The sequence below is a fragment of the Lagopus muta genome, chromosome 1, assembly GCF_023343835.1.
Source record: "Lagopus muta isolate bLagMut1 chromosome 1, bLagMut1 primary, whole genome shotgun sequence".
Classification (NCBI taxonomy): domain Eukaryota; kingdom Metazoa; phylum Chordata; class Aves; order Galliformes; family Phasianidae; genus Lagopus; species Lagopus muta.
Genome location: NC_064433.1, coordinates 172918855 through 172944132, shown reverse-complemented (window position 1 = coordinate 172944132; position 25278 = coordinate 172918855). Strand labels below are relative to the sequence as shown.

The window sequence follows — 25278 nt, the reverse complement described above, 5'->3', positions numbered from 1 at the left end:
GAAACAATATTTGTATCTTAATTAAAATACTGAAAACAAAGTAAGGAGGATTTTATATGTAAGAAAAATGTTTAAAAGTTGTTCAGCAATGATAGGAATAAATATTTCTCATAAGACATGGGAATAAAGCAGCTGTTACATATGATTTTTGATTGGCTTTGTTAATTGGGAAAGACTGGTCAAATTCTAATTACTTTGAGTAAGGACACTTAAAATCATGGATACAATTTGTATCTTCATTCAAAGTTATAATGATGTGTGTTCAGTATTTTAATTTGCTGAAGATTTGAGTATCCTTCCTCCTTTCAGAATAAATTGTACTGCATGGAAATTGCATATACTTGTCGTCTGCAGAGAATAATTTCTGTTCACTTCTGGTACCCTTAGTCCCACTCTGGTCATTAAAGCTCGATAAAACGGTTTGTATTGGTGTTGCACTTCCAGTTATCATCCATTGATAGCAGAAGGGAAGGCAAGACTGACTTGTCTCCAATTTCTTCCCTCTCTCACTTCAAAATAAAAAAAAAGAGGCTTATTTTTCCTGTAATATTCTTAGCAAGACCTTTTGCTAATTGAAAATGGGAGGGGGGGAATGTGGTCATTATTTGTTGCTTATATTGGAAACCGGCATTAGTTCTGTATGCTACAGTAGTTTTTGGAGCCTTGCTTTGAGATAATCCACTGTGTTAGCAAATTGGTGTGCTGCTGAATGAGTGCTTGCCCATCCATTGATCTGGATGAGTGACCACCTTTTTATTAATAGAAGTAAAAACATTGATAACTTCTTGCTTTTTTTCTTAGCATTCTCAATTTGTATGCTCACTTACGTATTCCTATGTATGTTACTTAATTCTTTGTCAGTAACTTGGTTCTTGACTGTTTTCTTTAAGTGTCATTTTCTTCAGAAAGGATGGGTTGATGATTCAGAGGACAGGTTGGGGTTGTGCATTTAGAAAAGTCTGATGCAATATGTATGTGTTGTCAAACTTGTTTTCTTTCTGCGTTCACTGGTATTTTATGGACTGTGAAGACAGATTTCCTGATGCTTTTGTAGGCAGGAGGTGAAGATACAGTCTGACCTTTCATTTATGTTTGGGACATAAGGGAAACTTTCTGTGTAACTTGAGGGTGAAGATGAGGTGAAGGTAGGGGAGAAAGTGAGGTTAACTTAGGTGAGGTTCTTTCTGCTTCTGTGGTGTGGATTTTTCTTTTCTTCCGTAGTTCAAAGCAAAACAAACAACTGTTGAGTTGTCTCCTAGATTTAGATTTTGCTATATTGCCACCAGCTGCTGCTGTAGATCTTAAATCCTTGCTTTAAAGCGGAGTTTGGCTGTTGAGTGAAGAAAACCCACTGTACACACAGTAACATCTTGCAAATCTTATTATTTCCAAAGGTTTATACACCTCGCTGTGCTGAAGGATCTTGTGAGGCAATAAAAGCTGTTGCTTCCTGATTTCAACACAGGCTTCTTCGTGTGCTGCCTTAGAAACAGAATGTGAAAAAGAATGTGGTTTAGTAACGTGGCTTGCCTGTTTGACCCTTTATCTGTCTGCTCTGTGCTATCTAGAAGATAATGATTACAAGGGTAGAATGACGTCTTAAAATGTGCACCGAATGCTTTCTGTCTGAGAAACATATCAGGCTGCTCCTTCTATATGGATATATAATTTTGGAGGAGTGGTGAATTAATACTCATATAGGTTGCATCCCCAAGAGATGATGTTAATATAAAATGTACTGGAATTTAAAATAGAAAGTTACTGTGAGAACATAGGAGAGCACAGTCACTCTTTTCATGGAATGACAATTGTCCTAACTACGTTCCATGTGCAGTAATTGCATGAGGGTTTGTTGGCACTAATATTTAAATATTCCTTTTAAGTAAATCTTTTTTTTTTTTTTTTTTTTTGCTGCAATGTGACAGTATATATTTTTTTCTCTTCCTCTGGTTTAAGATGCATGTTAAAGGGCAGATTCACAAGATGCATGTTAAAGGGCAGATTCACCATAAACTGTGCCCACTTTTGTCCCATAAAGACTTATATTTGTGCTGATGGATTGCAATAATCACCTACAATAATCTTTTTTATTGAGTTGAGAAATATATATAATTTCATCACGTGAAAGATAAGAGGTTACTTTTAAAGCCTTTTAAAGAAGAGATACTTCTGTTGTAATCAAAAGCATATCGGCCAAGAAAAATGGCTGATATTCAAAAGAATTAGACTTAAAGGTTAAGGATGTAGCCTTTTCTTGATGTGTATTTTGTTCCTCTGCTTAAGTGTAGTTTTCACATAACCCAGTGTAGTTAATGACATTGAAGTGCATTCTCTTGACAGTCAGATCAGTAAACTCACTTAACATGTACTTCCTGTACAGTGCTTGCTTACTTGTAGGGAGTTTTGCAGACATGCTGGATGCTTTTTGTGGTTAACTGTTCTCCCTTCAGTTATTCATACTTCACCTAGCATTAGATGGTTAATAGGAGCATACTGTACACAAGCAAAATCATCTGATAATCTTGGAGTAGCTGAAATAAAAATTCTCAATGTTTTATTTGCATTCATTTCTTTACTATCATGCTGTACCTGAATTTTTAAGGTGAGGATGAGGGAATAGTTTTAAAAATAAGTATTTGTGTGTGTGTATGCTTAGGAGTTTCTGAATATACTTAACTTCAAGAAGAATAAAATAAATCTGTATTTTATTTGTGCCTTCAGGTTCAGAGAAAAACATTTTGCCTGAAGAGTAGTAATGATAATAAAATCCATTTTAATTACAGAAGGCTACCTAATGAAAACTCTCTGAATGTATCTAGAGTTAGCTGGAAGACATCTTGTACTGCTTCTCTTGATGAAGTGCCTTGATAGCAAAAAGAAATCCTTATGGGACTCCTAGTAAAACAGCTATAGATTGCTAGATATTGAGTTCATATGATTGGATTTTTATAAAAAAACAAATTATGTCTGCTGTATCCCCCATATTAAACGTCTTCCTTTCAAGGAATCAGGAGTGTTTAATTTGGCACGTGAACTTCATGAAATTGGGACATTGGATCTTAAGTGAGGAACTTAATTTCAATTAGAAGTTCAACACATTCTTTGTTATGTTTGGATTTGGGGGAATTATAGAGTGATTCCATGATTCTTGATTTATCAATGTTGTTTTGAGATATTTGGGTTTTTTGGGGTGTTGAAGTTGCACAGCGCTTAACAGGGTGAAATCAGTTTAAATTCTTTTTGCCTGGGATATACTAATACCTACCTGCTGCACAATGCTGTATGAAGTTATAAGCAGATGTGCTACTGCATCTCACAGGACGAGGGGAAATGGCCTCAAGTTGCACCAGGGTAAGTTTAGGTTGGACATCAGGAAACACTTCTTTACGGAAGGGGTTGTGAAGCACTGGCATAGGCTGCCCAGGGAGGTGGTTGAGTCACCATCCCTGGATGTGTTTAAAAACCGTTTGGATGTGGTGCTCAGGGACATGATTTAGCAGAGGGTTGTTAGAGTTAGGGTAGGATGGTTAGGTTGTGGTTGGACTCGATGGTCTTTAAGGTCTTTTCCAACCTGAGCAATTCTATGATTCTGTGATTCTGTGACACTGAAGACAACCAACAAACAGCTGCTCACATTTTTTAATCATTTACTTAAGTTGCACTTAAATTAAAAAAAAAATCTTAAGGTAAAAAATCTTTCCTATCCATTATGGGAAGCCATTACTGTTTCAAGTAAAAAGTTTCTGCAGATAAAGTGTGAATTGTATGTGTGTGTGATATAATTGTATGTGTGTGGCTGCTTTTCCAAGGTTCTGGCTGTATGAGGATTTTTGTTTTGTTTGTTTGTTTGTTGTAACACTGAGTGTATTGCTGTGGCTTTCTGTGGGATTTTGATCTGTGCCTTTGGAATTCCTGCTTCTGAAATTTTGCTATCCATAATGACAATAAGCTGTAGTTGCAGAATGCTTTATTATGTATCCCTGTACTCCCTTTGCTGTAAATGATATACTTTTCCTAATAAACCTCCTCTGGGGGTAATTTGTAATGTAAACAATGAACTGGCAAAATAATCTTTAAGGATAATGTTTAGTCCCCCTACTGGTAAGAAGAGGGGCAGCCAACAAGTGCCATTTTCCTTATGGTAACCTCAGTTGTCCTGGATTTTTTACTTAGTTTAGAATCTCGAAACTAGTCAGTACAGCTTGTTTCTTCTCTCCCATTCCTCATATTCAAGCCAGGGAAGTGTCTCTCTAGCAAAGCTGCTCCATTTCATCACCATTCTGTCTGGACCAACCTTCAGTCTCCCCTGACAATTCATAGGCACAGTTCAGAAGTCAATAGCGAATCAAGAGTTGGATATTGATGCTATTTCTTAAAATATGTTTTATTGTTTGCATGCAGGCTTTTTCATGCAGTCTTTTCTTGTGGCCAGAGAGGAACCTCAGGTATTAATAGAGGCAGGCATATCCTTTGTGGTCTGGCATAACTGAATTGTCAGTCTGGCCAGAGTGACATAATGTGATTGACTATAAAGGTCATTAAAACTCAGTACCAGTTTGTTCAATTGGTCACCTTTAGCTGCTTCCAAGAGAACTTGTTTAGACTTACATGGACAGTTATTGACTCCTGTATAGAATATCATTCAAATGTTATCTTTCTAGCAGATGCTGTAGCCCTACTACAAATTAACAACTCTTACCTGCAGAGGAGGTTTCACTGTTAACAGGTAGACGTAAGTGTAGAAGAAGGGTAATAAAAGAAGAGCAGAATACCGGAACCCAAATGAAGTTCACGACATGCAAATAGTGGGTCTGAAATGAATTAAAATTTTCTGCCTAATGGTTGAGTATAAAAAAATTGTACTTGCAAAAGTCACTGTATGTCCAATTCTAAATTCTGAATCTCAGAAACAAACAGTTCTTTCTTTAAAAGCTAATAATGTGTTATTCGAATTTAGATTTGTCATACTAAATGTTACGTGACTTTTAACTGAGAGTAGTTTCATGGTTTGTCCTTTACATGATTTCAGGGTTAAGAACATTTCATTCTTCCCCAAAATCTTAATTTATGCTTGATAAAGAGGTCTGCATAATCTTGATACTTCCAGCATAAAAGCCTACCCTGGAAAAGATCTGAGTGAGTGTGTAATCTTCACTCAACATTGGGAAGAAATATTGCAATAGAGATGGAATAGACAGAAGTACTCAATGCCTTTCTTTGCCTCAGTCTTTGCAGATAAGACTGGCCTTCAGGAATCCCAGGCCCCAAGCCTGCAGCAAGATAGATGGACCTCTTGATAGAGAGGTTACAGGTTGGGGAACATTGTAAACAAACTTGACACACATGAGTTGATGGGACCTGATGGTATGCAACCAGAAGCACTGAAGAAGCTGGCCACCATCACTGTTGGCCAGTTTCAGTGGTCTTTTAAAGCTCTTTCCAATGGGGGAGATTACCAAGGACTGGAAGAGAGCAGATGTGACTCCTGGCATCAAGGTAAGCAAGAAAGAGGATTCAGGAAACTACAAGCTAGTCAACCTCCTCAACTGAGATGATGGAGCAAAGAATCCAGGAACCAATTTCCAAACACAGAAATAGATGACTGGGAGCAGTCAGCATATGAAGAACAGCATATGAAGCTTATATGAAGAAAGAATCATGCTTGACCAACTTCACCCTGCAGAGAAGGACCTGGGGTTTCTAGTGAATGGAAAACTGAACATGAGCCAGCAGTGTGTGCTTGCAGCTCAGAAGGCCAATGAGCACCTCCCCTTCAAAGACAGGCTAAGGGAGCTGAGACTTGTTTAGCTGCAAGGAAACCTCATTGCAGCCTTCCAGTATTTAAAAGGGGATTATAAACAGTAGGGCAAACAACTTTTAACAAAGATAGATAGTGATGGAACAAGCAGGAATGGTTTTAAGCTGAAAGCAGGAAGGTTTAGATTGCATGTCAGGGAAAAGGTCTTCACGGAGAGAGTGGTGAGGTGCTGGACCAGGCTGCCCACAGGTTGTTGAACTCAACAGCCTTATGCAGGGAGACAGCTGGCTTGGTGGATGGTAGGAGAGGAGGCCGTATTGTTTATCTCCACTTTAGAAATGCCTTTGACAGTATTTTCTGTGACAGTTCCATATACGGATGAATGAAATACAAATTGGATAAAAGGGCATTGAGGTAGTTTGAAAACTGTGCTGCAGGGTTGAAAGGACTATGGTTGGAGCTGGAAGTCAGTCATTACCAGTGTGCCCCAGAAGTCAGTACTGGGGCTAGTACTGTTTAATAGGCCTTTCAGGAACCTCAAAAAAAGGAAAAGTCGGGTTGATATGACTTTAGCACAATTTTATCTAATGTGTCCCTTATTACTTCTACAAATACTTTGGTTTGTAACCCACTCTGCATTACTGAAAATTGTACTGAAAATGGTGCATCTAGCACACCCAGAACTATTATGGTTGTGAAATTTCCTGATTCTTCTTTTGGTAGAGTCTTCGCTACTTGATGTCATCAGAAAAACATTATTTCTTTTTGCCTATTACAAAGGCATCAAAACAATCCTACAGACCTACATCCAACTTTATTGTGTGCTGCCTGTAGCCCATGGCTGTTGTTGCAGGAGGGGCAGACAATTTTCTTTTTCCATCATTTGTTTTCATCATTTTCAGATACTTGCAATGGGAATAGGTGCATTTCCTTCATCACATTTGTCATCTTGAAGAAAAGTTTTGTTGTTATTTTTATTTTATCATGTTTGCAATAATCCCAGTTTTAGGTATAGGCCGCTAAATCCAGCATCTAAATCAGTGTTTAACAACATTAAGTGTTTTGGAACTGAGAACGTTAGGTCGAGCTTCAAGCTGAGGCCAGTGAAAAATGGTTTTGTGCTCTCCCAGTAGCCTGGTTTTACTTCTTACTTGTGGCTTGTTGGCCACAACAGGGGAACAAACTGGTGAGAAACCAGCAGTGCTGTTCTGCGGTTTTAACTAGGGGTGCTTTCTGACCTGGATGATGAGGATGGAACACATCTTTAAAAACTTAGACATTTGCTGAATAGATGTCCATGCGTAAGCTAGTCACTTGAAGCTCACTTTATGGTCATTAACAGAAACGGGTCATATTTGAGCTCGGTTCATATGATCTGTTGTAGATTCCAGCATTAAATGGGATGAATCAGCCTTTATTTCCATATACTGACTACAAGATATCCAAGCTGAGTAACTGAATTTGAGATAGTTATACTGAAAAATTCTGCTTTTAGTCACATAAATTCTACCTCAGCTTTGTCTTTATAGCCAAGCAAGAGACAAAGGTGCCTACCTGTGCGACCTGGTGTAGGGAACCTGCTTTGGCAGGGGGTTGGACTCAATGATCTCTGGAGGTCCCTTCCAACCCCTACAATTCTGTGATTCTGTGATTCTGTGAAATCGAGACACAAAGATAAAGAAAGGGAAAATTCTTAGCGACTTGCACTCTACCACAGTATTGCTGGCCTGCACTTTGGTGATTCATAAACCAAGCTCTCAAAAAGCATGACAGGATCATTTCTGAAATCTCAAAATAATAAAGCATAGGCTTGTATGCTTCTCAGTCGTAAGTTCTTGCAATCTTTTTAAAATAATTATTAGCTATAGTGTTTGTATTCATAAATGCTTATTTCATTTTATTTTAATGAAGCATTATTGCTTCTTTTAAATACTAAAACATTATGTTTACTAACACAAGATTCGAACACCATGAATGTAAGGTGCTTCTTTATACACAACTGTTTTTTGGGGATTCCATCAATTCTGTGCATCATATCGTGCAGCTTTTTATCAAGCAGCATGGCATGGGGAGGTGCACCACTTGCAGAAGATACCAGCTCTGAGCTGCTTTAACTAGCTTCTTAGGGGTATTCAATCATGTTAGGAATGCAGTGACATCCTTATTTCCCCATCCTGTCCTGGTTGTGCAGGTATCCCAGGTGTCAGGAGTTGCCCTGATGTCGTGGTCCAGAGTGACTTCTCACTGAGTTGAGGATTTTGTATGTTTGAAGCCTTTCATTGCTCTGTGAAGAACAAATTAAGATTTCATGCAAACTATTGTGAAAAGGGATTAAAATTAGTTGTGTGTATTGACAATGTGAATGTAGAAATGTTCATTTAAATGTCTTAAGTTCCTATTATGTAATATTTCTTACTCAGTGCTATTTCCGTGCATCAGTCAAGTGCTGAATGCTCATTGTATTCGTTTGATGTATGACATGAACACTTCTTTGTAACAACCATTAGATCATTCAGTATTTAAGATGAACTTGAAAAGGATGCTGCATGAAAGTTCCTTCCCATATCCCCAAAGAAACACATTAAAAGGGAAAAATACGTGTATACATATATACTGATAGCTGAAACATATCTGAGATATTTAATCTGTGGTTCTTTTTATTTTCTTCTCTTTTCCCTAAAGGTCATTATTATCTTCTATTCAGTTCAGATTGCCTTTGAATACAAATTGCCTCCTGTGTGTCCATGGGAACAGCTACACTGCAGGACTGATAGCAGCAGCAGCTCTTTGGGCTAGGTATGCTCCTCTTTTCTTCGGAGCTGACCTCTCTTCTGCATTTTAGCTAGATTCTGCCTGCTGGCCGAGCAAGTCTGGGGGATGCTATTTTGCCACCAGTTTTTATCCCACGGTAGAAAGATTCTCTAAAAGTATGTAAACTTGCTTTTATGTTCCCATATCCCAAAACTGCAGAGTGGTTTCTGTTTGAAGAGCCTGTATATATTTAGTGAAGAAAACTTGTTTATTTTTTCCCTTTTATGCCATTTTCAAACTGTTTTTGTTTTTGTTGAATGTGGACTAAGCAACATGGACTCTATCAGCTTAATATTCTGGTCTGCCAACAAAACCTCATAGAAACAAATATGGGTTGTAGCAGTTGCTTTTTCGTAACAGCATACAGCCTGCTGTCCATGTAGATCGATATCTTAGTGTAAATATTTTGATGCAATTGTATGCTATGGAGAATTATTAGACAGTATTGCAAATACACGTGTATGTGAGAAATTATGTTTGCATCTTGTAACTATTTATGGAATCAGCTTTAGTCTGTTTTAATATTTGCAAAGGGTTTAGTTTGGATCCAGCATACCAAGAATAGCTCTGAACTACTGTAAGGATGTTTCTGTTTTTTCTGGCAACTGAACTTATCATAAGTGGACCATAAGTAAATAAAATCTCTGGCCTGACCTATGCAGGAGATCACACTGATTATCACAGTCCACTGTGGCTTTTAAAACCTTTAAGCTCCTTGCTTGGCAGTGTTGCTTGGAATTAGGATCTGGAATGTGTCTGTTCCTGGAGCAGCCAGAGCAGCACAATAGATCAATCAGCAAGGTGGAATAAGGTTCTTCAGTAAAACACGGTGCCTGATGTAAGTGTCTGTAAATTCAAACTGGCTTTGGTGGGAAAGTTGTTTGACTAAGTAACACCTACATAAGTATATCTTTGGTTTTGTGTTGGGCTTTTTTTTTTTTTTAATTAATCAATCCCTACAGCCTGCCCTGTGTCTGTGTTCCTCAGTGATCAATTGAATGTAACACTGCCTCTCCTGTATCTCCCAAAACAGCACCCAAATGAAATTTCTGCTCCAATCTGAGAGATCTGAGGAAAATGTGGGGAGAAAGAACAAGACAGGAGGAATTTTCATCTTTTCTGTCAATACCACTATCTTAGATTGCATTAAATCAGACAAGAAAACGCAACCGGAGTCAAGTCTGTGGTATTATTGGAAGAGGAAGAAGTATTCTCATACTCTTGGGGAAGTTTTAGCTTTGTCACGAATTCTGTCAGCACTTATGCTCTGCTTTCAATTCACTGAATTAATCAGGAGCTAGTGATGACCTCCCTTTGTGGGAGGGTTCAGGCCAGGTCCCTGTGTTGACCATCTGCATGAAACAGCAGATACTGTGTCACCAAGTGCTGCTGCTCCAGGGGAGCTCACATTCCTCCCCCAGGAGCACGGCCAGTGCTCTGTGCTCCTGCACCCCCATGCAAGGCTTTGGGGCGGATGGATCACCACAAGCTTTTTGGGATCGACATCCTCTTTTAAACTTAGCCTGGTGTAAAATCTAACTTGTCATTTTCCAGATCTACATATTGTATGCACATGCTTTCGTAAGTGTTTTGTGTTAGTGGATAGTTTTCAGTTATATGCCATTTATCTTGGGTTTCATTTCACAACTGAGAAGCAAATCCAGAGATGAAAAGGAAGGAACCCATATTCTCTTCCAATCCAGGAAAAAAAAAAAAAAAGCATGGGAGAGGATGAATTCCTATTTTAATAATATATGGTTTTTATTTTCAAAGCCTTTAATGATGCAGTGAACAAACAAGCATTAGGAGTTTGATCCTTAAGCAGAACGGGCACCTAATAATCCACAGAGCAACTGTTAGAAATTTCAGGAGCTGAATGCCTGCAAAAATCGAGCCTGTGGTGACTCAATATCATTCATCATTTTAAGTGTAGTTAAAGTAGCTATAATTACCTCTGCCTTTGCTAGGAAATCTTCCAGTTTTAAGTGTTACATCTTTTTGTGGTTTCTTTCCTGGGTACTAAGGGTACCAAGACACAGATAATGGTTTTCAGGTTATTTTTTTGTCTTTTAGCTAATAAAAAGCAGAATTTAAGTTTTGGGTTGTTCATTTATTCATGGAATTGCAATTTCCATTCAAATCTAGCAAGAGAGAAATTTTGAGTGACATTACCTTCTTAAATAGACAGAAAGTCGTTTGTCTTTTTCTGCCAGAGCTGTGTCGTAACCTGGAGCTCACCGAGAACCAAGAATTGTTTCTAGGTTAGCAAGAAGGGACAGTCTTTGAAGGTCATAAAAGATCCAATTACAAAGGCTGCAAGTGTATCTGATCTTACCTCTGTGAAGACACCACAGCAGTCGAAGGATGCAGCAGTTCTGTAAATCCATTGCCCGAGTTCAGATGGAAGAATTGCTGTTGCAAAACCTTCACCACAGCAAAAGATAATTCCTTGGACAAGTGCTAATCTGCTAAAGCTTATTGTGCTGAGGGCCATAAAAACTCAGCCAAAATACCCACAGGTTATTTTGAAAGGTGAAACAAAGCATGCTTATAGCAAAGAAAGTTTTCTTCCCGGTACATTAAAAACATACAGAGAAGATTTTGCAAGTCAGAGCAAGTGTTGTTATGTAAGCCTGGAGAGGTGTTGTTTTAACCAGTTTTAGCTCTCTTTAGCCTGCCTCGAAGGCTGCGGTAGTGCAAGCACTGCGTAACAACCCCCACACATTCTGCCTCACTGCTGCTTGTGCAGGAGCTTTGCATACACAGGCATTTCAAAACTTTCCCTTCAACAACTGTTTGGAAATGGGGTGCATTCTTGGCATTGCTTTCAATATTAATAATAATTGTGAACAGTGACAGGAGAGAGCGATGGCAGAAGCTGTATCCTCAGGGTCATCTGCTTGTAATGAGCAGGAGCTCGAGAGGATAACAGCCACAAGGAGCAGAAAATTCCCTGTGAAACTGTCTGCCCTGGTTTCTCCTGACACTGCCTCGCTGTGGTTGTTTATAAAGTGGCTGTAAAAGAAGCAGTGTTGGAGTTAGGAAGATTTTTGCTGCTAGCTGGCTGTGTTTCCTTTGGATACACAGAAGTATTCTCTAAAGGGCGTGCTGATGGACACCTAGCTACCAAAGGTACCAGGTGAGCCACGAAGCGTATATTCCCATGTGCATCATATTTATAAACTGCAGTTAGGGGATTTGGCATCACTATCTTGGGTAATCGTGATTTTTTGAAGCGTTATTTCATTCTACCCTGAAACAAAAAAAGAAATAAAAAAAGTGAGAAATATTGCCCGAGTGAATTGGGTCCTTTATCTATCCAGAAATGGTGCTCACCTGAGCCACCTGAACATAAACCTGAAATCTTTGTTGGCATTTCTGAGTAAAATGAGCCAAGGCTGTGCCAGGCTGATTCCTCCCCGGAAGATGTGCTATCTGGTTTGCAACTGTGCGTGGGAAAACATGTGAGAGAAATGGGGAATGGCCATGCAGTGGTATGTACAATTTGATACTGCTGGATCATTTGGAGAGCAGTAAAACTCCTGATAGCTATCTAAGGCCAGCTAATCCTGGGGTGAGCTCAGTTTCCCTCTCTCAGCTGCCTGATTCCAGAACAGAACATTTTGGGGGTTAATTCAGAGTGAATGTTTTTTGCATAAAACAAGGGAAGTGTGGAGGGGTTGTGCTGCCCCAGGCCCTGCCCTCTGCCAGGCCGACACCTGATAGCAGAGGGAAAGAGGCAGCAAACACAGCATGCTCTGATCCCTGCCCATGATCTGTAAGAGATGGAAACTGGCTGAAGCTCTTCCAAAATGTTTATTTTCATTTCACAGGTAAGAAATCAGTTTCTAAGGTTGGTGTTGCTTGTGGAGCCAAGGGACGTAAAGAGGAGGGTATCTTTACACACAGGAAGGGAAACGTAGAGGTGTGAGTGTCCAATTAGGTCAGTCAGAAAGGAAGAAGTGTTAATAATTAAAGACAAAGCTAGAGAATGGAAAGGAAGGTTTAAAAAAAGAACAGGTAAGCAAGTTGCTTATCGCAACAGCATCTACTGTTGAGTCAGAAAGGTTAAGGAACCACCGTGGTAGAATTAAGAGAAAGAAGCATCTGTAAATGTATTTGTGGTTCAGGAAAGTGTTTATGTTAAAGATCACATTGCAAGTAGTGCCTAAATTATGTCAGTAATAGACCAGACTAACAGCAGATTGGTCTTTGAGAGCAAATAGGAACTGCCACGCTGAAAATTCCTGCTCCTAATTACATAATCAATGGAAACACCATCTCTTCTATACCATGCTGCATTTAGACCTTGCAGAAAAAGAGACTTTTAAACATTTCATTCTGCAAAGGAGACAAAACCAAGAAAACAGAAGGATTATGTGGTTTGCATTTGGGCCAGGGCCACCTTGTGGGATGCTTCTGGATCCCAGCTGCTGCCTCCGGCCTCTGTGGAGAGCAACAGGACAGGCTAGGGTGTCCTGGATCAGGGCTCTGGGATGGGAGGAAGCGTGTGGGCCTGATCCTCAGAGAATGTGGGCAGCATTAGGATAGGGGGAAAAGAGGAGAAGCTGAGAAGTCTTATGATCTCAGCTATAATGGCACGCAGTCATTGTTATCCATCCCCGGAGACCCTGCAGCAATCAGCATCACCGTATCTGGTGATGAGTGAGTTCCAACCCTTCCCCTTGCTGGCTGCACTTATCTGCCCTCTCACTTGGGCTTGCTGTGAGGATGGTGTGAGAGATATATCAACATCTTAGAAGGAAAGTGAGGGAAGCCCAGAGTGCGACCCTCAGTGTTCGAGTATTTTGGAGCTGGGTCTGTGCACTGCGGTATTTAAACTTCATAACAAGAGGAAAAGAATGACAGCTGCCATTCAGGCTCTGTATCCCATCCTGTGGGTGACCCAGTGCAAATCTTTTAGGCAGAAATTACTCAATGGAAATTATGCTTTGAGTGGCTTGGGGATGGTTCCATCACTAATCTCATCTCTGAAACAGGCACGCAAAATTAGAGGCTCTGTCAGTGATTTGGAAATGTCCTGTTTTCAAGAAATTAGCAAAGTTATGTCAGGCTAAGACATTTGGGGAATATGTTATATAATTTTATGTGAAATATAGATAAGGATATACAACAGTACTGGGAAGGACATTCATTTAGAGGATTCTCATGACAACAGCCAGCTTGTTGAGGGATGGTGCCTGTAAACTGGAAGGTGAAGAATAGGAGGAAAGTGCTGCTCAGACTGTGCTTCTGGCCCACTGATCCCACGTGCTCTGCTCAGAGATGCAGGCTGCATTTTCACCCTTGCAGCAGGATTTGTTGCATCTATGCCACGCGAGGCTGTAATGATGCAGATTTCAAATTGACTGACAGAGCAAGATTTTGGGGTCGGTAAGGGCAGCCGGGTGAATGATGGAACTGGACAGGCCTAAGAGAACATCTCTGACAGCTCCAAAGCAAAGTCAGGTAAGGGATAACAGTACTTTGAACCTGGAAGGCACAGTTCAGCATTAACTGGCTAACCCTCTGTGAAATCTCTAGTAGGTAGTTGTGATTTTTTTATTTCCAGATAACAGCCTAAGTCACAAACCACTCATGATGTATTTACTCTCATGAATTCAGTGAAGAAACTGAAGATGGGAGCTGGGTGATACATCCCAAATATTGTCACAGATTCACGGAATGTCTTGGGTTCAAGGGGAACTTAAAGCCCATTTAGTTCCAACCCCCTGCCATGGGCAGACTTGCCACCCACCAGATCAGGCTGCACAGTTATATGTGATTTTATGCAAATTGCCTGAGAACCTTTTCCCAGAAATTCAGACATGCTCTCATCTTCCATTTCGACACAGTTTGCAATGTAAATCTGTATTCCCCATGCATGGTTATTTACCGATCTGCTTCTGCTTGTTTTGCTTTCCATCACTAGGTGGCAATATCTTAACAGTCAGTTGCAAACAGAAGGCAAAACAAAATGGTGCAGAAAAAAATGATTGGTGCATAAAACTGAGGGGGATTTCTACCGGTTTACCTCTAGCTTATGGTGTTAAATCAGGTTTGCTAATGAGATGTTATTTTTTGCTGTGCTTTCTAGTCAATCTGCTTTTTATGTCAACCCTCGCATGTTTATTTTACGTTAAATTTTGACATTGTGGACATTTAGAGTTCAATTGATGTGGATAATGATTCTGATTTGCATTCTAACAGAGGACGTTAGCAAAGTATGTGTACCAACTGCTTTGTTAATGTTCAGCGTGCATTGTATTATGTTATATAGGTTATAGTGAGGAAAACAGAAATAAAGTCTTCTAAACATTTTAAAGTAGGGATAAAGGTCATAAACTCAGTGAAGGCCAAGATGAAGAAAAATCCCACCTCAGTACATCTGAATACCATGGTCGTCTTCTGATTCAATGTAAAAATACTCCTTTCCTATTACTTACTGACACATGGGCTTGTCACTTCACAAATACTACAAAGACATGATGTTGTCTTTGTGCTGTGTTTCCCCCCTCCCTCCCCCCCCCCTCCCCTCCCCTCCCCTTCCCCCCCCCCCGAAACCAGAAGCAAATCAAGTACTTAAACACAAGTTTCTAGCAGCAAGCCTCCAATTGCAATTTCAGAAGGCCATGGACGTAATGTAGGTCTTGTGTCCTAGCTGCCGGTCTCAGTGAATAGTTTACATGCTTTAGGGTAGCTAAAATGGCACTGAATGCCTATATTTAGACACCCGAATGCCATGTCACCAAGACCAGTGTCCATCTGAATGCCAGCACACTCTTTTCTAAAGAGGTTCCAAGCTGTTAAAGAAGGGAATGTGAAATCATGACTGCAGTGCAGCATATCCAGGATATGATAACATAATAGATTCTTTCTGGACTGATCTGCTTTGTGTGTTCTGCTGGGCAGTCACATCAGCCTGGGAACCATTCTCTGTAGGCTTGAGTTATTTCACCCAAAAGAACCTGACCATCAAAGCCACAGGGACAGTAATCTGCAGCCACCCCTCCTAATTCCTCTGGGAAAAACCTCCAGCCACCCCTACTATTACACAAGCTCCACCTATGTAAACCCCAGTTGTTATTGTGGAAATCAGAGGCAAGGATGTAAATCAGCAAGTAAAAAGCTATCTATTGCTTGATTAGGACTGAAGTGCTCCGTATCTTGCAGAATCACAGTGTAGGAGAGGCTTTGGTGTAACTGTGGACTGAATCATAGGATCACAGAATCACAGAATTGCTCAGGTTGGAAAAGACCTTAAAGATCATCGAGTCCAACCACAGCCTAACCATCCTACCCTAACTCTAACAACCCTCTGCTAAATCATGTCCCTGAGCACCACATCCAAATGGTTTTTAAACACATCCAGGGATGGTGACTCAACCACCTCCCTGGGCAGCCTATGCCAGTGCTTCACAACCCTTTCTGTAAAGAAGTGTTTCCTGATATCCAGCATATACTTACCCTGGTGCAACTTGAGGCTATTTCCCTTCATCCTGTCACCTGTCAGCAGAGAGAAGAGACCTGCCCTGCTTGCTTTGTGCTGTTAACAGATCTTTGTGCACTTACAGTCACTGTGTTTTATTGATGGAGTTTGAACCAGTGTCCTTAGAGATGAAATACATCATCACCTGCTCTATAATTTCAGGCTCATTCTGTTAGCAACAAATAAGGAACACAGTGTTCTACTTAGTGGTTTGTGCAACTAGAAGAAAATCAGTCTGTGAGCACTAGGAAAGAGAGCATAGGTACAAAATCTGAGCACAGTTTATATGTTCTTACTGTTGTTGTCATTCCTTAGAGGCTTTAGATCCTCTTTGCATTTAACCTCAGATTGTTTAGATTGCCAAAACCAAATCAACTCTTTTCATAGCAAACCAAAAGGAGCTCTGAACAATTGTGCAAGCACTGTGCTATAATCATATTGCCATATGCTTTTTTAAGGATTCTTGCAAGCATTACTCAGAACAAAGAGGGCTGAACTGCCTGCATAACTGTTATAAATAGTAGTCACTAAGAAATGTGAACAAAATGGGTACCTATGCCACCAAATATTGAAAATCTAAATAAAGTGCCTAATTTACCAAAGTAGCTACCTGAAGTATCATCTGCAGACAGTGAAGACAAATAGGCTGTTTTGGAAAGTAATTGCACTCTGTACCGGAACTTTTGGGAATCTTGAGTCATGCCAAAGGCACTCACCTCCCAGCAGAGGCATCTAAATTGGATGCCTGCAGAAAGAGATTGTGAGTACCTCTAGCACAATGTATTTCTGTTGGTATTTTTCATTGTTTGAGTGAAAGTCGTGGAAGTCTATCATTTCTCAGATGTGCTGCAACAAAAATCACTGTTCATTCAGTGCATTGGTCACAGGAACATGCCTGACTGTGGTGGAAAATGACTTCTCCCAACTTGTTTTTTCCAAAGCTGGGGCATGGAAAGTCCACTCGCTTTGCTCAGCCACGAAAGGAGATAATCCGGGTAACCGCAGCTCCTGGATATGTGCTTCCTCTATCTTGGAAGGAAGATGAGAGAGCTGAAAGTGACAGCGTGTCACAAGTGCAGAGTGTGAGTTACCTGCAAATGTTTATAATTGAAACATGGCTTCTGGTATCGTGGTAACCAGCAGGTGCTCCATCATGGCAGACCTACAAAGAGCCTTACATTTTGGATCTTTGATTTGTTTTTTAGGTGCAAAAACTGTTACATTGTCATTAACTTATCATAAACTCCCATGTAGCAATACCGTAAATCAGCTCAGTGTAGTTGTAAATACCTAAAGCTGTGATATCCATCAGCAGAGAGCTTATTATGCTGACAGATTTTGAATTCTTATGCCAGTCTATCTTTCAGATATGAAATACATCATTAAACTCAGAATATCATAAAGCCAGCAAGAATCAAAGCAGAAGCTGTATAACTTCAAAACTTCACAGTCTTGTCAGTCTTCCTGGAACAAGTTCTGAGCACCACACTAGAACGCTGCTGTTTCTGCCATCTCTGTGTTCTGCTTGGTTTGAAGTGTTTCCAAAATGGTTTCCAGCCATGGTTTTACCTGGGAGGCACTTGGGGGGCAGTTTCTCCTCGTGTAGCTCATCAGACTGATGAGTTGTAAACACTGCTTGGTGCACCGAAAGAAGTTATGTAGTCTGGACCCCTGGTTACAACAATTGTGAGATCAGGAGGCCTTATGTGAAAAGATGTGTTTCGTATGAACTCTTACAGACAAGGCAGAAATGCACAGTCTAAGAATGGTGGCATTTTTTTAGAATATACTTCTTGAAATCCATAGACCAGTTAACTGTTTTAGTACAGCGGTGTGTTTTGAGTGGAAATGCACAGGACAAAGTGTTACTCAGAATTCTGTACAGTGAAAGCAGTGAGGTTCTGTGCTGTATGTTAATGCTGTGACAGGATGTAAAAAAAGATTTTTATATATGAAGTGGAATGTCTCAAACTCAATTCCAAGAAAGCTGGTGAAAAGGTGCTATGGAGTCGTGCTGCCACTCCAAAACAGAAGGCTGAATGTAGTTATCCTACACAGGCAAATGCAGATAGGTATTGGGTGATGCCCTTACATCCCAGACACAGATTCTACTTACAGCAGTCAAAGCCAGATATCCTTGGATGGGACAGCTCAGGTATTTCTACCCCAAACAGCTGTAAATCCAAGGAGAGATTGTACTGATTAGGCTTACTAACTGATGAAGACCAAGAAGGATGAAGGACAGAAACATAATTAAATCATGTGCTTACAAGATAATTTAGGAATGATGACTTGCTTACAAGATGATTTGGAAAGGCAAACTATGAAAAAAATCAAAGGAGCTGTTGAGTGACACTGAAGAAATCAGGTACTTGTCTTTGGAGATGTCTGAAATGAATTTGAAAGCACCAAAACCAATCAACCAACAAAACCTGGAACTTCTCATGCTGCCTGGAAAGGAAACGTGAGAAATTTATGGCTTGGAGGTTAGAGGGTGTAGAATTAAGGTGAGCACTATCAAAAGGTCAGAGTAGGGGTGTGTGAAGGAATGGGAAGCAAATTGTTGAGAGTCCTTGGCCATTTACAATTCTTAATCCAGAACACAAATTTTTAATGGTCTGGTATTCAGTGAGGATGAGAGAAAGAGTGAAATAAGATATGACTGCTAACAAAGTCTGCAAAAATGCCTTGCCTTTAGGTTCAATAAGAACCAGACCTTAACTAGGGAAACAAAAGTCGGAGGCTTAACAAGTGTATCAATTATTAGGTAAAAACAACTCAAAGTCTTTAATTTCACATACAAAAAAAACCAGCTTTCCTAAGAATGGAAAGCCAAGCATGTGAAGTTACTGGTCAATACGTTTTTCTGTTGAATCTGTCAAGAGACATAAAGGAGAGAAAGTGCAGGAAAAAATGATCTGTACCAGCAGAAGGACTGCTTGACAACAGCCACACTTAAGGCTTTGAATCAAAATCTGGTGAGAGATTATAATTAAGGTGGTTGATCTAACTGAAAATTGGATAAAATGCAGTATGGATTTGGGAAAGAGCAATATTTGCAAATTAAGCTCATATCTTTATTTTCAGCAAAAGAATGTGATAAAATTAATGTATCAGTGGTTTTTAGATAAGCATTTGATGCAGCACTACAAAGGTGCTTATCTAAATCCTCGAACATGGGTATTAATACAGCATTTGCAAGAATGGATGAGGGCTTCCAAACCTGACTGGTGCTGTCTGCTGAAAACTGAATCAGTGGGATGGTGGGAAGTCATCAGTCCTAGATCTTGGGACCAGCTGTATTTGCCATTAAGTTTAATATTCATGGTGAAAGCTTCGAGTCTGCTGGTTAAAAGGTGGTGGCATACAGTGAGGCATTGCCAGGGTTGGGGGAACAGACAGGGCTCTAAGAGAAAGAAACTGTGGGCCCAGAGTGACATAAAGGGGGTGATGTTTAGCAGGATGGGGGGAAAACTGTTCAGATCTCTTTGGTAGCTGCTGAGGTCCCCCTTGAGTATAGAATCATAGAATGGCCTGGGTTAAAAAGGACAACAGTGATCATCTAGTTCCATCCCCACTGCTGTGTGCAGGGTCACCAACCACCAGACCAGGCTGCCCAGAGTACTCCAAACATTTCTGATTACACATCTTCAAGAAAGGGTGTCAACTGGCTTCGAGTGAACTCAGTTTAGGAATTGAAAGAAGGTTTATAAAGAGAGTTTCCACAACAGCCTTCCTTCTCTGCGGGCACAGAACCTTATCTCCATCTGCAGTGTGTTTACAAAAGGCATCAAGTGTGTTTTCAGTGAGAACCGCAGGAGTTTGGACTTGGTGACCCTTGTGTGCCTCAGCTTTCAACCCAAAGATTGAATATTCTGCATACTGAAACTAAAAATAATCTGGAAATATAATCACTGGCAAAGCTTTTTGAAGAATCAGCAGCGAACAGACTACAATTTGGCTCAGTGACTGTAATTACGAGATGCTGCAGGAAATGTGTACCACGAAGTGAGAGAAGCGCTGTTATTCCCAGAAAACAGTATCTTGAGGGATGGTACCAAGATTATGAGAAACAAAACTATTTGGGTAACTGCCACTTCTTATTTGTCTTTATTAAGACGTGCATAGTGATGTGCTACGAGTATTCAAAATAAAGCCTTAAGAGTGAGAAACGTGTAGCTGGCAATTAAACACTTTGTAGACAATGCACAGTGGTTAACAAGCAGTGAATATCACCTCTTCCTCATTTTCCTCAATGCAATCACTTTGTTCTCTTTCCTTTAAAAGAAAATGACATTGTTCGGGATAAAAATGACACCAAACGGAGAACTTTGAGAGTGGTGAGGTGCTGGAACAGCTGCCCAGAGAGGTTGTGGATGCCCCGTCCCTGGAGGTGTTCAAGGCCGGGTTGGATGGGGAGCCTGCTCTGGTTTTAGATGGGGAGGTTGGTGGCCCTGCATCTGCAGGAGGGGTGGGGGTTGGTGATCTTGAGGTTTCTTCCAACCCTGGCCATTCTATGATTCTGTGAGCGTTCTGTGTCTCCTTTGGAGGCGAACGGCAGGCAGGGAGCTGTCGGTCTTGTTTGTCACTGGGAATGCAGCTCGCTGTCTCTCGTCTTTTGTTTAAGGGGGAAGAAAAAAAAAAAATCACGAAAAAATGAGAGCACGTTTCTCTGTCGCTGAGAGAGAAAAGCAGAACCAGCCGAAGCGGTCTCGGTGCCCTGAAAGTGTTTCTCTTGTGCAACCGGGCTGGCGGCGAGCCCCGTTTCTGAGACGTCACTGCCATGAGATGATGGGCGCAGCGCTGCTTTACCGCAGCGTGATGCGGTGCTGTACGGCGCGGCGCGCCGCTCGGGCGGGCGGGCGGAAGGGGAGCAGCTGAGCAGAGCGCGCAGGGGAGGTTCGTTAGAGCTTCTCGTTTGCCCACCGTGCAGCGGTCCGTCCGCGTGCGGTTCCCGCGGCTGCACGCAGCCGTGTGCCGAGGAGCTCCGAGCTGGCGCCGCGCTTGCCGGCGGAGGCGCAGACGCGCTGACGGGAGAGAGCTTGAGCCCGGCGCAGCGCACCTTCCCGGGAGGCTCTCGCTGTGCTTATGGAATCGGCGCCGGGCTGCTGTGGGCGGCCGGAGCGGAGCTGCCCGCTGGAGGAGTGCGATACGTGAAAATCCACATTCAGGGCGTGGGGGAATAAAAACCTCCGCAGATCAATTAAGTACCAGCCCCGAAGGAAGAGCAAAGGACAGAACCTCGTGGTGTGTTTTTGTTGTTGTTGTTGAGCTGCTTTTTTTTTTTTTTTTTTAATGAGCTTACCTACCATGAACGGAAGAAGTGGATCTGCGGAGACTTCATTTCCTCCTGTGACCCCTCGTTTACATCACTGACTGGTGACAGTCACAGCTACATACACAGTACCTGCCACTTCAGCTGCTCAGAATTAGAGAAGCTTCTTTGTATGCAGCAGACATGGCTAGCCAGCAGGATTCAGGCTTCTTTGAAATCAGTATCAAATATTTACTGAAATCCTGGAGCAATAGTGAGTAGCGGAAGAGTAATCTTTTCGTATTACGCATTGCTTGCTAAATAGCTAGGATAACCTAAAGGATGAGATCTTAGCATTTCTGTGTGTTTGTCTTGTGTAAACCATCTAATCTTGCTTTTACCAGCTCTGAAAATCAGTGTCAGATTTCAGTAGGTTTCATTAACTGCAAAGACCGTAATGAGATTATGCTCGATTTTGCTTGATTGAATTCTGAAGTTAGGCTGCTTTCTGGCTGTCTCTGTCAGTGCACTGCAGGAGTGCATTCCACACAGCATTTCCTGCCTACGTGTTTATTTGATTTGTTCAGCCTTTATCTAAATATTTTGGAAAATGCTGCTTAATCACAAGGGTGTGGCATTGCTCAGAACTTGGGATTTATTAATTGTGCACCGGGGACAAAAATCTGATGGTTATGCTTTAGGTCTGAAAGTCGTTAGATTAATGTGATGAAAAGCAAAACATCAGCTACTTATAGCTGCACTTCCCACCCTCTGTGCTTAATTTCAGAATCTTATGCAATATTTCCACCCAGAAAGAATCTGTCTGTTTACCTCATCCAAGCTGGGTTCTGCAGGATGTAAACAAATGCCATTTTGGTCTTCCTTGGTCTTTTCAGTATTGCTGTTCCTAATGTCTGTTGCTGTCTAAATCAATCACCCTTCTGATTTGAGAAATATAGTAAGATTTCTGAATAACATTTAGTGCTTGCAAATGTATTCCGATTATGTAAGGTCATGGGATAAGTATCAGAAATCCACTGTTTAAAATACATGAACAGCATATTCCTTTTCCATGTGAGCTTGCATTAACAGTACTAGATCTCTGTAATTAATTGTTTTACAAAGGTAGAAGAGGATGTCTCTGGAAAAATCCAACCTAGTTATGTATGCAGTAAGGTTCTGATCATTATTTATAATTTAGTAACTTCTGCATTATAGACTACTGCATTAAAATGCTGTGGTATAAACAGAATGGCAGAGCCTGCTTCATGCAAGGCATGTATCTGGGTACCTGCAAAGAAATGGAAGTAACTGTTGGATAAGTGGCATGCTAGGCTTGTCTTCATTAAGTGATATCCATAGAAACTCTATTTTTCCAGGTCATTTGTAACCTCAGTAACACTGTAGTGCTTGTTTGAATCTGTTTTTCTGCCTCAAGTATGAAGCCACTAGGGAATAATGCAATTACCTAAGCAGCATTGCTTATATGCCCTATTTTGTGCATATTCATTCAAGTCAGTATCACAAGGGCTGGAGGGGAATTTTGTGATTTAGTTGCCTTTTTGGACTAATGTTAATTAACAAATGAAAACATCAGTGTGTATTGTGACAGCACATTATAACAAGCTAGACCCAGTTTATGACAGAAGAAAAACAAATCACTTGCATGATGCAGACATCAACTCAGTTCTGATCAGTTCTGGCACTATTTTTGTAATGTACTGCTGAAACTTTGAGTAAAACCAGCTCATAATATAAAAATTACTACATTATGAAGGGAAGGATGACATTTTAATCTTTTTTTTTTTCCTCTGCATCGATGTTGAAAGTATTCCAAAATATCAGAGATGTTTCCAGTCTGAAACCAGAACTCCTGAAGTGAAATAGGTTTAGAAAAACGGAGGTATTCTATGAATAATTGGTGTTTGTGACATACTTTTAGCTGATAAACATGCTTTCTACTGTATTTGAATAAACAGTAAGAGAAAATAGAATAAATTAATGCAGATTGACTTGTTGCCAATTCTTTATTTCTTTCAGACTGGAAGGCTGTGTTTATAAATCTGTACATATCCTTTCTAGCTGAAAAACAAACAATTTGATAAGAAACCGTCAGGGAGTTCAAAAGACCTAGGGCTTTCTTCAGCTCTGTTATGTGCTGGGTGGAGCAGAGGAAAACACTTCCCTTGCTTGGAGAACGGCTGCAAAGCCTGCACATGCATGCACAGGGACATGTTATTCAGAGGATAGGTGCTGTGTCTGCACACCCAGGAGCAGGAGTAAGCTATAAATTATGCTGGGACACTTTGCCTAATCAGAAGAGGTCTAACATAGTATTTAAAAGAAAAAAAATGGTACAGGTGGTTAAGTATATGTCTTGCTCAAATGTTAACAGTAGTAAAGGTCCTATCCGTACATGTTTTTGTGAATTGGTACCTTGAAACAGTAGCTGTAAATAGTGTTTATTCTTCCTGTGCTTTATAATCTAGCTGAAACCAGTCGTTTCCATTTCTTTGTGTTTTAACTTCACATAGAGCAGTGACATTTTCTAATAGATAGCCAGCTGCACCTGTTGCTTGTTCCATACCATGAGATATGCTATGGATAATCAGTTGCTCTGATTTTCCTGTCTCAGGTCTTCTGAAAAGTAGCATTCTTGTAATTCTGGCCAGGATTTCTGGTTAGTGCCATACAGCTTATGTAGAGATGTTCATCTAGGATGATTCTTTGTTTATCATGCCGTTCAGCAACCAGCTAAGGCACCGGTTAATTGATGTGTACTGGAGTCAGGTCATTTGAGGTAACTGTTAACTCTTCTCATCAGGATGGTACAGTCCGTAGTGTGCTCTCAGTGAGCATGCCCTGCTCTCCCTAGGCAACAAAAAAGCAGAGTCATAGTCTGGCCTTTGAATCATCCCACCAAACAGAGACCTCACGTTCTGTGTGTAGCTCTCAGAACAGACTTTTGCTCTGTACGTGTCAATAAGATACAGTGCACGCCATGCAGGTCTGAAAGCTGTTCCTGTAATGCACTGGAGATGAGATCAGAATTAGGATTCTCTGGATGGAAAATGTTCAGCTTTTTTTTTTTTTTAGGTGGTACCATTTATGGCTTGAGATTTTCTTAAAAATGTAAGGGCTTTTGCTCAGCTCTGTGTTGCTTATCAAATGCCTCATCATTTATATTACCTCTTTTTGAAAATATTGCCAAAATTGCCGTGCTTACTCCAGGTGAGCTGTACTCACTCAGGCCCACTGGGGTCACTAAGATTGCAAAAACAGATCAGGACTTACTGAAAGTGGGGCAGAAAAAAGGTCATGGAAATATCATCCAATAGTTTTTAAAGTAAAATCTGTGTTTTTTTCAAAGGGCGGCAGATGTACCCGAAAGTTGAACATTTGAATCTGCTCCTCACATAGAATTTTTTGCTTTTTGAATGATTTGGATGGTGAGATTGAATCTCAACTTCATTTGGAAATCCATTTACCAAATTCATACTTTCAAAAAGAAATCATCTCGAGAATAATAGTTTGAGAATAAATCTACAATAAGCTGAAGTGACATCAGAATAAAGTGTAGGGAAATCTGTGGTAAATTCTGCTTTTTATGGTTTGTAGATATATCTGCAGTTATGTTTATACTTCCTTCTTGGAAGAAATCAAGACTCAAGATCTGGATGGCTTGCTTGTGCTCCCACAGGTCAGCTGCAGTGGGGGCTGGTAGAAGCTGCACTGCACTGTCTCCTAGTTACTAGAGATAGGTTTAAAGGTGACTCATATAATGAGATGAGGGGGCACATTTTGCATAGTGAGCATTGTAGTATTATTTTCTGCTTCTTGTAGGATGGAAGGATGACAACACTTGTTTCTCAGTGGTTTGTAATTATTCACTTTTTAATGTTTTTTTTTTGTTTGTTTGTTTGTTTTTCTGTGCCCTTGTATGTAATTGAGATTCTGGTTAAAGCC

General features: G+C 40.6%; 1 protein-coding gene and 1 long non-coding RNA gene across 9 annotated transcripts in view; one reads left to right on the top strand and one right to left on the bottom strand.

The window, feature by feature from the left end:
- Positions 1-25278, top strand: part of FRY (FRY microtubule binding protein) — a 237615-nt gene that overhangs the window by 54546 nt on the left and 157791 nt on the right. For 2 of the 7 annotated variants that reach the window (XM_048934592.1, XM_048934590.1), the window contains exon 1: positions 21338-21586. The exons of the other annotated variants lie outside the window; for them this stretch is intronic. In XM_048934592.1, the coding sequence (XP_048790549.1) occupies positions 21517-21586 (70 nt within the window). In that variant the 5' untranslated portion in view covers positions 21338-21516. Of the gene's footprint in view, positions 1-21337; positions 21587-25278 lie in introns of those variants that run through there. 7 annotated transcript variants of the gene reach the window in all.
- LOC125688446 (uncharacterized) lies at positions 4-11950 on the bottom strand. Of its 2 annotated transcripts, none has more exons than XR_007374723.1 (3): positions 10905-11950; positions 7313-7411; positions 4-1482 (listed from the first exon to the last, which is right to left on the bottom strand). It is a non-coding gene; the product is annotated as an uncharacterized LOC125688446 (long non-coding RNA). The 2 variants fall into 2 exon arrangements; XR_007374724.1 differs by lacking the exon at positions 4-1482 and adding an exon at positions 4691-4811.